At 41.1% G+C, this 12,795-nt stretch overlaps 1 protein-coding gene across 1 annotated transcript in view; it reads left to right on the top strand.

Moving 5' to 3' along the window:
• LOC134866123 (cadherin-24) overlaps window positions 1-12,795 on the top strand; it is an 86,000-nt gene that overhangs the window by 31,729 nt on the left and 41,476 nt on the right. The window contains exon 4 of the mRNA XM_063886107.1: window positions 676-843. Coding sequence (XP_063742177.1) covers window positions 676-843 — 168 coding nt within the window. The remainder of the gene's footprint in view (window positions 1-675; window positions 844-12,795) is intronic.

The raw sequence follows: 12,795 nt of genomic DNA, 5'->3' as shown, positions 1-12,795 counted from the left end.
GTTGTGAATAGTAAACTGCTTAGAGATGTCCTGCCCCCTAGCCAATCACACACAATGTGTTGGAGCTCTAGCCAATAGAAGCGCGATTGTTATATACTGATGTCACTTTGTCCAAGGCAAATCTGGGGGTGGGGTGGGGGGGGTTTGATTTAAGCCTTTGTAGACCATATACATGCACAAATCCTATATAACACAATAGAGTAAAGGGAAACCCCCAAAAGCACAATATGGCCCCTTTTTTTTCTCTTAATATGATTTATCAACCATAAATAAGGTCATTAGTTTCAAATTAAAGCTATTATTAAGAATGCTTGATTAGAAAGTGATACCTACAAAGGCTTAGACGAGAGATAATCATGATACAAAATATGTGGTGTTCTTGCTACCGTAGAGGATATTCCATCATAAAATGTGAGTAGAGCTGGATGAAATCCCAATGTGCAGCTTTTGTTCCAAAACAGAGCACAGGCCACAGAGTGTACATTGGAAGCCAGCAGGTTCAGCGCCTGATTATCATAGAGTCATAAATATTGATCCAAAAAAACATTTTGTCTCCCACAGATATATTATGGTCATTTGGGGGCCGTTTCGCAAGAGTAAAGCGTTCATTTCCCTTTTCTCGAAATGCTTCATCATGGTCACCCTGATTCTCACGTTTGTGTGTTCTTCCACCAGGCATCCTGCGCACGGCAGTACCGGACATGGACAGGGAGACCCAGGACCAGTACCTGGTTTTGCTCCAGGCCAAAGACATGGGGGGCCACCTGGGTGGATTATCTGGGACCACCACCGTCACTGTCAGGCTCACTGACGTCAACGACAACCCACCACGCTTCACACAGAGTGAGTTACTCAGCAGCCACCCACGGCGAATGAATGAGAACCGATAATAGACAGGCAGCACAACACAATAGAAGAAGATGACTGTATGTTGACAGCCTGCTCTTTCTGTATGCACACAAATCCACAGTGATTGTGTGTTTTACCTCCCACCCCGGCTGCAATCACACATTTATACACTCACCATGTTGCAGTTTACCAAATTATAATCTCTGTTTGTTTAACCCAGCTTGGAGTACCAGATTGGTATGGCTTTTGCTCATTAGACGTATGCACTATCAACTTAAAAGTAGTTCTGCTTGTGTTAACTTTCTAGTACTCATTATATGTAGAACGCTATGCGAAAACAAACACCAGGCTGCAGAAGAGCATAAACACAGTGAGGTTTTGCGCCAGGCAGCAGAAGACTTCTCTGACCTTTTTGACCTGCAGACTCCTACAGGGCTGCAAAATGCCTCATCAAACATTCACTCATGGATTCCTCTCGCCTCTGCGATGATAAATCTTATTTTTCCAAATCCAGCTTGTATTTTCACATCTCTAGGAATATATTTTGACAGCAACTCCATTCAGGCCAAACTGATTGGCTTCTCAAATGACTCTTTGATAGCATTTAACTTAATTTCACTGTTTGTGATCATGAAGTCAATGTGTGGAAAAGATCTATGAAAAAGGTCTTCCTCCTGTGTTGCTGCGTGAATTTAGTGTTGATTAACTAAATTGAATTATTTCTGAACCCAGTGTAATGATGCATTAGAGTCAACACAATTTGAACCAAATTAGTAATTTAGATAATGGACGCTGGTCTCCATGAAGATTCTGTAATCGAGTTGAATTATTGGACATAATTGTCCTCATTGAACATTAAATTGTAAATCATTCTTTTAGTGGTTCAGAAAGAGGCTGGTGAGCAGCTCGGGCCTCTCTGCTGTTGGATACACTGATGTGTCTCATAGGCCAATACCTTTTTGTTAAATCATCCTAATTGGTCCTTTATTACCTTGAAAAGGACATGCCAGTTAGCCCTCCTGTGAATGAATGGAGAAAAGAAAACGGCCTTGACGGCCAGTGTCATCCTTTATTTAATGTCATCTTTTCTGCCATTTCTCATCTTAGCAAGCTACGTCTCTCTACCAAGATAATTGCTGACCTTATTCCAATTAAAGTGAAAAGAGTTTACGCTATATTGCTTTTGTACAATTACATTTCGGTCGGATTTTTAGAAGGGCTGACCGGAAAGATAACTTTTTTTTTCCATTATTGAAATTAAGATAACAAGAGATATATCACGTCTTTACGGGAGAAGTAATAATTATTGAAAGGAGCTGAACGATGAGAGGGAAAGATCTCATTGTGGGTTTTTTTTGGAGCAGCAAATCATTGCAAATTAAAATTGTTCATTTATTTTCAATAAATCAAACTCAAGGGTTGTTGTTGTGGTCTTAATAGTCTTTTAATAAGACAGGTTTTTTCCACATGAGTTAAACAAGATACGATAATGCAGTTGCTTGATGTTAACACCATTGGTCAGAATAGTCAACTTTCTTTCGAAAAGAGTGACGGTTAGGTTTAGGGTTAGTTCGATCAATTGTCACCCTTATAGTAGTAGTTTACCAAGAATTACTTGAAGATATTTGGATATAATCAATTAAAAGTGTGTTTTATTTGTTATTAACATATCGTGTTATCTGAACTTTACATATACTTGTTTTATGATGGAATAGAACTAACTAATCTTTGACAATGGAAGATGATCATCTTAGAAATAATTCTCGAGCAGGTTCTGCAGCAATAAGCAGCGTCTTAATTCAATGATTTCTAAGTGACATTTATTGGAGATGGACATTGTAGATAATGGTATCCCGGGAGATTGTAAGTCACACTGAAAACTGTGTGTCTAAGGTCTATGTGTTCAGATGTGACTGAGTTATAACTGTGAGAAGTGTGAGTTATGACGCAAATTGCGGCAATGGGGCGCTAATGGTTCTGAAGTACCTTAATAGCCTCCATGATCAGTGTGTCACAGCAGATTGAACTGCTGACTGTGTGGATAAGCCGGCCAAGTCAAGAGCCAACCTACAATAACTAAGTTCAGGTCGGTTTCAGAAAAAAATATGTGAACCTGTCCCTTTCAGCTCATGCCGTATCTTTGCCTCACAGCTCTCCCGTCTGCATATATAAAACCAGGCAACCCGAGAATTTCCTCCAGTTGTTAGGCCAACTCCGAATGAATGTTAATCATCCGGGTTGGCAACAGTTGTCATTCTAGCCGGCCAAATCAATGCTTGGTGACGGAGACGTTCACCTCCTACAGCTTGTTAAGACACTGTTAATTATGTAAATTAGAGTTTAATGTTGCAGTTTGAAAATCACACTCTTTAAAATGCAGTGAGGGTATCAAAAGAATTACAGAATAAGTCAGTATACATTTACATATATCTGTAATCAAGATAGACTGTAAAATGAACTTTTTTGTGAAAAACGTAGAGTAGTTTTACTGCAAAACACTCTGAGAACACTTTTTACTTTACTTGAGTACATTTACTTGGATAATTGTCCGATAAAGTGCACTACCAGGTCAATTTAAGGGTGTGGGTTAGGGTTTAGAAAGAACAAATACCTTTAAATCAAGTACAATTTAATTTTACTCTACCCATCACTGGATATTAAAAGATCTTATCTAAGTGTTTCGATCTAGGGTTTTCAGGAGTAGGTAAACATAACATAGTAAAGCAGAGTACACGTTGATGCAAGAAAAGAGCAGTCAGGACCTTGATAGGCTTGCAATGAGAGTTTAATCCAATACACTGGCTCTATTACCCAAATTGAACTAATGGTGGCCTGGGGTGGGAGGTTTGTTGGTCGGGTTGAAGCCCTATCAAAGCTTGGGGTTTTGGACCGGGCAGCTTTGAGGACTGGGCTTCTTGGCGGGAGAACTAGGCTCATTCTGATCTGCCTTGGTAGCGGGGAGCCTAGTGGCGCCAACGCCTGCTCTGAAGTTGTCTGGCTGATGACTCCCTGCATGCATGTACGATGCATTGATGAAAGGCTAGCCCACCGTTTGTGTGTTGTACTTTATCCTCTCCTTCCCCTTTTTTTTTGCATTCCCCTTTGCTTGCTCGAACACAATTACCATCAAAGCGAGCCACTACTCAATTACACACCAAGGCTTTTCAAAAGACACCCCCAAATCCGGTCTCTTCGTTTCACAAAGTCAACACTGATTATAACTTGTGGCAGAGGGAGATGATCAGCATAGTGTACCAACCAGGTATCGATTTCACATTTCAGCTTGAACAAGAAGATAAAGCATGTCTTGCTTTGTGGGGTTCTCTTTTTACGGCATTGTCGAATTTCTCCCTATCCAAAATATGATGCCAGCAACTAAGTGGGTTTGTTATGTGTACGATTTTGAATGCCGTCAGGGGACATTTCATGCCCTGAGGAGGTATTATAGCAGAGGGAAAGTAGGCTACCATACAGATTTTACTTGTTGTTTGGTTAAGTGATAAATGGAACAGGTGGGATATTTTCAGACGCTTCATTGGCAAAACACACCGCTCTAACCACACTTTCCTTTGGGTCTCATTATCAAGTGGCATACACAGTGCTCCAAAAGATTTTGGACAGCAACACCTTATTTTGATGTTGTAGCTCAGCAATCATTGGAGTGAAAAAATGCTTTAAATGTTATGTTTCCTCTATATCAAATGATGTTTCTAAAGGCAGAGTCACTTATTGAACATTTCATGGTGACAAATATTTCAAAACACCGTCGACAAAGTAATCACTTTCAGGATCTTGATGGAAAGGATTCAAGGTTTATTTGACTACTACACATATATTTGCAAGTTATTTCCCTGCTGTATTCACATTATAAATAGACTGTACTGGACAACACGCTTTGCAGTAGGCATGTTTTCCATAAGAAATATATCAGATTGTGAACATATTTTTTGTTTGTTTCCTGCTATTCTTAGACCCTTCACAAGGCAGACGGTTGTAAAAATGTTGCTAAAGGGGAGTGTCTATTACCGTCTCATTCCACATCAACTCCTCGCCTGATTAAGCTCCTAATTATGGCAGTGCTCTGTGGAACACATGGCTGAATAATTTTCTGAGAGTAAACAAGGCTGTTGGGTATCAACTTCCTTTTACAAAGCCTTAGGATATAGGCGTAGTGGACTTTTTACTCCTCTTGTAATCCATAGGGAAATTAAGATGATGGGCCTTCCACAACATCGTATAGCTTTGTTGTCGGGAATAATGTTGTTGTTAGGAAATTTCATCCTCTTGTTTCATGTAGTCATTTATTTAGACATGTTTTTGCATGTTTACCGTAGATGAATAATTTATTGCTGTGTGTATATACTCCACTGTGGGATTCTCCTAAGGATACATTGAAAGGCTGTGGCATCCACTGGAAGCATACCAAAAACAAGATGAACTTAATACAAAGAACATCACCTTTATAATTAGCACTCTGATTGCATTGGATTTACCATTTTTCCATTATATTTTCCATTTAGTATCATATCAACCAAAGCAGCAAACATGGCCTCCTCCATCCAAACACTATGATGTAATACATTGTACCTTGCACTGGAAAAACTGAAACGTTGACTTTATTTAAATGTTTTATATCAACACATTTCACACAACTGTATTAGGTTAGTTGAATGCAATACTATTAAGTATATGTGAAGTATTTTAGGTTCAACCGAATGTTATTGCATTTAACTAACCTCATACAGTTCTGTGAAATTTGTTGACATAATACATTTAATTAAATTCAATGTTTTTTAGTCTGGGAAGTTAATTTACTTTTTTTTCAAGTCAATATAAACATAGAGTAACAGTATGTTTTACTTGAGTACTGTTTCTTTATTGGTATGATTAAATAAAACAAATAGTATTGTCATGATGAAGTCTAATTTGTAGTTCTTGAAGTCTTTTTTAAAGAGGATTTTCCATTCTGCCACACATCTTATCTTCCATTAAGTATCAAATCAACCAAAGCAGCAAACATGGCAGCCACCATTAACAAATATACTTTTTATTCCTTATGTCCTTACCTCTGGTATGCAGTACGAAAATTCAATCCAAACATTGCTTCGTAGTTTCAGCAGTGTCTACATCGGATCCTGAAGGAAAAGATGTGCAAGAAAGATTCTCAAACCAAAAAAGAAACAAAAGGGGAAACACATTACTCACATCTAAAAAAAAAAATCCTTAAATAAACATGACCCAGTTCTTTCTGTTGCCTGGGAACATTTCCAATATTTCAAAGTATCAGAAAAAAGTGCCACTAGCTAAAATATTGAGTTTGTTTAGTTCCTCCAGTTGCTTTGCTACAATTACACTGTATAATAACCCAGATACGATCAGGTGAGTACAGATCGGCTGTGCGCACACATTTAAAATAAACTGTACGGCAGCAGAAAGATAACAAGTGCAACCATCTTTAAGTGTTCCAGTTATTTCTTGCTTATCTTACAGGCCTTTTTCAATTATCTGGCTTTTTCAAATCATTTATTTTTGAATAACCTAATCAGTATTTTTACATTGTGAAAGACATTCCCATGTTCCCCGAGCTTATTTACAAAATGTCTTCTTTAGGGTTTCTTATTGATGTTGCCTTAAATTTATGCATGAAAGTGCTTTCTTGACCTTGAAAAACTACTGTGCTTCCTAATCCAAAGATCCATTTACTAGCCTTTTCAAAAAGCTTTCAACCACATCACACAGTGGCCCTAAAAGTATTATGAATTGAATCATACCAGCTACTGCGCTCATAAGAATTACATCTCCATGACAACTCAACAAAAAAAGAAGCTTTGAGATACTGTTGAAAAGATTTTAAAAAAGTGAATAAATAGAACATAAGCTCGGGTCGCTTGTACGAGTTGCTATTCACTTCACAAAACGTTTTGAAAAAACATCCTCCAAAACACTATGGGGACTGTCCTTGAAACTTCTGCATTTCCGCTGTTTTATTCTTATCAAACCTTTTCAAAAGTTCAAGTAGTTAAAAAGATTGTGTCGTACTCGTTGTTGATCCAACTGCTTCCAACAATTTGAAGAGCAGTGCTGTAAAGAAGAAGAATTCCAAATATTCACATTATTATTCACAAAGTATAAGGAGAATAATTAAATACACATGACCTTCAAAACATTACAGCATTTCCCTTCCTGTAGTGTGATACACAGGTTTTGATGCCTGTAAATGATCTGCAAAGGCTAAAATCCGAAAGTTCCCCTCCAGAGGGAGTTTCTCTCCCACACACACCCCCCCCCCCCCCCCCCCCTCCCCCCTTGCATGAAACACCTCCGTTGGACTCTGGACTTTATTTTTACTGTAAGATCACTATCGCAATTCTAGGGGCTAGAGCTCAAACACATTCTACGTGATAGGCTAAGGGGCCGGACATTTCCGACACATCTTTTGGCAGTAAAACAATCACAACAGAGATGGCCAGCAACCGGTTTCAGACAGAGGGGGGAAAGAGGTACGGCAGAGGCAGTATGAGGAAAATAAAGAGCTTTTTGAACATTAAAGCGTTAAAAAATATCACAGTAGAGGCACAAAATACAATTATGAACCGGAACATAGGCTGTCCTCCTGAATATTTGCAAGACGATCCTCATTTTAATCGAAGTCCTCTAAATTAAAAAACATTCAATTCCATCCATTCTTTGATGGGAAATACCAGAAAGTGAAAATGTCACTCTTCATATGCCTCTCCTCAGTAAAATGTCAACATTTGACAAGTGATTCTGACCCAATCCCTTATATCCGTACACCAACTGCACCGCCTTTCTAGAGCTCAAATGAATCCATAGGCTGCCACAGGCCAATCTATCACTCATTTCATTCTGACAGTTGGAGCAGCACTTTGTTATAGTTTAACTACACACACAGAAACTCCCAGACGCATCCGGAGACTCATAACTTCTTCTCCCGGAACACTTTTGCGTCTACTGCACCGCCTGCGAGAACTGTTTGAACAGCTACAACTCTGCCGGGTGACAAGTCCGCAGACGGAGACGCAGGTGCTGCTTCCTGTTTTTATGTGGTTTCCAAACAACCTTGGCTTGCCAACGGTGCCACATAAAAACGTTGAGGGAGCCATCACTCTCCCAGCGGTTTGATGGATTGAAAGATAGATGGGATGACAGATGACTACATAGGTAGCGCCGATAAGATCAGTGTCATTTTTATACACCGGGGAAATGAAACAGAGAGGGGGGAGCAATGAGGGAATAGTTCAGAGAGGGCTTCATCATAAATATTAAATATATAATACTAATTCATTTTCCCCAAGAGTGAGGCTGTAATAGAGAGTGTCAAAGGGAGGAGGGAGAAAGAAGAAGTGTGTGCATGTTTTCCTATGTGTGTGTGTGTGTGTTCCCGAAAGAGGGAAGATGGAGTTGCTGAGAAAAGTACGATAAAGTTGTCAAGAGTAGAGTGAGACGAAAAAGGGAGTGGGTGAGAAGAGGCTCCGAGAACATAAGGAAAAGCCGGAGACAGAGGAGACAAACGTACAAGAAAGGGAGCGGGGGAGTGAATGAAATGAAAGAAGTCAGGGGTGATAATCCGGGTATTATGTCTTTTAGTGAGCATGAGATGCAAAAAAAGGGTGAAGAGGAGTACATACAACAAAGAGGGATAAGTGTGTGAGCTAAAAGAGTACTCACAGTTTGGCATAATGAACTCACCTTTTGTTATTTCTGTGTGGGTTACACAAGCTTTCTCTGCATCCATTGGGAATGTACCTTTGTGTGTTGTTCCATAGGCATTTGGGTCATTTGTGCATTATCAGTCCAAGGTGAGAAGGAAACAAGGAGACAGAAAGGTGACAGTCTTTCTCATCTTCTGTCAGGCCCAGCTTTTTTTTCTCCAACACATTCCTGACTCCCACTCGCTCAGCGTGCTCTCCCCACACACCCGGTACCCTCGTGTCCCTTATCACGTTCGCTCCCATCTGTTTCTGTTTTAAAACACCCTCAGTGCACAATCATTTTTACTCAGTGTGGCAGAAAGCGAGAAATCCCATTTGTCTAAACGTCCACACTCGCAAATCCCACTATGAACTACTGTAGCTATTGTTAATGAACATTAGCGCTCACTACCAAGCGAAAAGCTCTCATTCCTGAGGAAAATATCGGCCATAGAAGTTTCTGCAAATACTATTTTATTCAATAATGGATAATGGGTTATACAATATTAAAGTTGATAAAACACGAGGGACGTACTGAAAGTTGGCAGGGTTTTTTTTCATAGTTCTTTCTACAAAACAATGGCACACTTAGCCAACACAGAGAATGAAAGTGGAATAAAATAGACAAAGCACCCACCGATTCTCCCATCAGCCTATCATTGTCTGTTATATCCTATTTAGCAGTCCCATCGCATTCAATAACATCTAATGCACATCGAAAATATCTTGTGTGCGCTTCAATAGGGCATCGATAATGAATTTGTTAAATGGCATGACTAACGTGCATTTGTGGACCAGTAATGGGCTCATCGGAGATACGGGTAAGGCTCTTTGGCCAATCCGGTCCAACCCGGACGCCCACATCCTGTTGTTGTGTCCAATGATCGCCAACCACGCTCTGACGTCTGCCATTGTTTGGACTGGCACAATAAAGACGTGGATCTCTTTAGAATGCATGAAAGCGAGTCCTGGGGCAAGTTCACCAATGCGTGAAGGAGGGAGGCGGGTTGAAGGGAAAGAGATGAGAAGGGGGGGAAGCAAGGAGAGGAGCAAAGCTAATGGTTTTATAGCGACAGTGATAATCAGACTAGCTGAAAATCACTTCATCTCACACAGAGCTGACGGGGCAGCCGGGGAAGGGAGCATGTTGTTGTGTTAGAGCCCATGACGCAGGCGGATATATGTCATCATCTGTTTATACATGCATGCATATTTCTCTACATGTATACTTGAAAGGGCATAAAACGAGGGGCTGGTTTGACTGCATGTGAGTTATTACCACCAAAGTTTTTTCGTTCTGTATGTTTAAGGACACCCTTGGAGCTTTCACTCCCGCAATAACACTTACACTCTTACATACATAAAATATATATGCAAAATCCTTATATGCAGGGCGGGAGATAGCACTGAGGCATATTAAAAGCCTGAAATAGCTCCCTCATATCACACCACACAATTAGGCCTGCCATTGAAGTCAAGAGCTCTGTTTGGATAGATTCCTCGAGGCTTTTACCCTGTGTCCGTCTGAATTCAGCAGCCAACTACCTACGTGTGTGTGTGTGTGTGTGTGTGTGTGTGTGTGTGTGTGTGTGTGTGTGTGTGTGTGTGTGTGTGTGTGTGTGTGTGTGTGTGTGTGTGTGTGTGTGTGTGTGTGTGTGTGTGTGTGTGTTGTGTCCAAGAATTTCCAAGAAGCAGGGTCAGTCGGCCTCATTCGCCGTGGGTTTTTTGTTCGCTCTCTCTTGTTCCCGCGCACATAAACAAACAAACGAGGCTTTACGCTGACAGTCATGCCGCACCATATTGGCATTGACTCTGAGAAATCCGCGGGCAACGCTTCCCCCTGATGGGCTTTTCTTCCACAATCCTGTGCAAAACAGCTTGGAAGGAGAGATTCATTGCGAGGTAATCGCCCTATACAACACAATGTTTCGTATAGACCTACACGCAGGCAATCCAGTTTTATGGAAACCCTAGAGGGTGTTAAATTCTCCACATTACCCATTCTTGCAACTTTACCTGCCATCACAGAGGAAAAAAAGGGACATTTAAAACTTCATTAAACTTCCTAAATAGAGTCATTTCCGTCCCTGTTTTTTTTACACTTTTCCCGATGTAAAAGCCCGGGCTCCTGCGGAAATTGGGTGAATCCATCACACTTTCTGTTCTGATGCCAAGGGTCCCTTTCTCATAGACGACCCAGGAAATTTTTTACTTTTTTGGTGTGTTACTTTCTCATCTGACCTGGCAGTGTGCCCCCTCACGCAGAATAATAGGAGCTAAAGCCATTCTCTTTTTGCCGAGCCATCAGTGAGCCATGGAGAGCCGGGGAAGAGAAAGTGATTTCCATGTTAATGGAAACCTTCCCAGCAACATCTAAACCTCTCTCTCCTTCCTTTCCTCATTTCCGTTCCTTGCTTCCTGCCTTTTTGGTGGATACCTGCCTTTACCTGAGGTAGTCCCCGACCACTCAATCCCTCTGCTGTTGTCTTGCAAAGTTACCTCTCAGCTCTCAGCCTCTGTTTACTTCTCCCTCCTCTCTCTCGCTCTTTCTTTTTCTCTCTGTCTAGCTTGATGAATGGAGTCGCTGGACTGTGAGCAGCACATCCTCAACGGGGTGTGGCGGGCCATTGCTAGCTGTCTCGCATCACTTTTTTCTCCCTTTCAACGGGGCTGCCTCCCGTGTTGGTATACACGGGTGAAAATCCTGTTTCTCGAGTTCATCAAAAGGGTCCTCAGGAAGGAGTTTGACAGCAAAGAACACTCTTTTAGACTCTCACCCTTATCCCCTGCCAGTGAGGAACTACACCGATGTCCACTCGGCTGAACATGTACAATCCCCACCTAGCCCTCCGAGGAACCCTGAGCAGCCAACTGAACAAGCTCCCAGCGGTCTTGGCCATCCCCTCCTGCCCTCTCCGCACTCTTGACCCTTTTCTCTCTCAAAACAGGGCTGGAAGTAGGCCAGCCTGCATCTCCTCTGAGTAGCGCCATCCACTTTGCGCTCTCTGTCAGACAAGCGGCGGTGGGTAAACTACCCTGCTGCAGGGGTGCAAAATGAATCGCCTCACCCGCTTTCTCTCATCCCTTATGGCACATAAAGGCCGGCAGGAGCAAACTGTCTTGTGCTGCTCGGAAAGTTTACGACATTATTATGAACCGCAGTGTAACACATTGGGTAAACAAATGATTATTCTGTCAGCCCAACCGGCATAAAGTAAACTTTTGGTAGATGCCAAGAGTGATGAGCCCCCGCAGGGCCTTGAGGGAGTCTGTGTGGCTTCCAGCTGTTTTATAATAAGTAACAAATAAGCAGAAGTGGCTTGGTGTGTTTGATGTAAGCAAAATGAGAACGGCAAGAGCGAGGACAGGTGATGGCAGAGAAAAGAAGGGGTATATACCGGATGCCTGTCCTGAATAAAACCTTATATTTGAGAAGCAAACTAATTGTTGCATCCACTTTAAAGTTAGGAGAAACATCCGCACTTCAAATGAAAATGTCAGTCTAGTTTTTTTCCTCCCCGTTAACATAGTCGCAAAAGCTTTGCACCTGCACTGTCATTGTTTTTTCCGGGAGCCGTTCTGAAGGCTCCCGTGTGGTTTAGCACGTTGTAACTGCTGCAGTTGCAATTATGTGTTCGACTCTCACCAGGCTCATTTTGCTACAGTGCATGAATTCGGAGTGCAGCTGCTTTGCATAAAAACACGCTGAAACGGCTGAGAGGGGGGTTTCAAAAAGTAATCTGTTACACATAAACTGCTCTAAATCGCTTAATCTACATCAATGCAAATGATGTATTTATTCAGCTGGCAATCTGTGCATTTATATTCATAGTGTTATCCGCCACCATTATCTGGTGTTAGTTTAAAATGTATGAAATTATGATAATGGAAATAAAAACAGTTTGACTTCATTCCTCTTGGTAGGGCAATAACTAAATTATCTTATAGTACTACTATTATTTATCTGAAGATCCTATCAATCTATTGCAGCTACTATCTTATTAAAATCAGTCATCTCAATCATGCTTCTAGATTCATACATTTTATTCTCTGATCATATCATTTTCTGTTCTGTCATTCTTCTCTGACAAATTATGGAAATACCACAAATGTATCAAGCTTTCTTAGAGACTGAAATAAGTTGTAACGGGCTAAAATACATTTTTGGCCCTACTTTTACAAACTGGAGCAAAGCTCTTTCCTCCATCGGAGAGATCCACGATTTATTAGAGAT

The sequence above is a fragment of the Eleginops maclovinus genome, chromosome 6 (assembly GCF_036324505.1).
Source record: "Eleginops maclovinus isolate JMC-PN-2008 ecotype Puerto Natales chromosome 6, JC_Emac_rtc_rv5, whole genome shotgun sequence".
NCBI lineage: Eukaryota > Metazoa > Chordata > Actinopteri > Perciformes > Eleginopidae > Eleginops > Eleginops maclovinus.
This window is presented reverse-complemented; position numbering and strand designations above follow the sequence as displayed.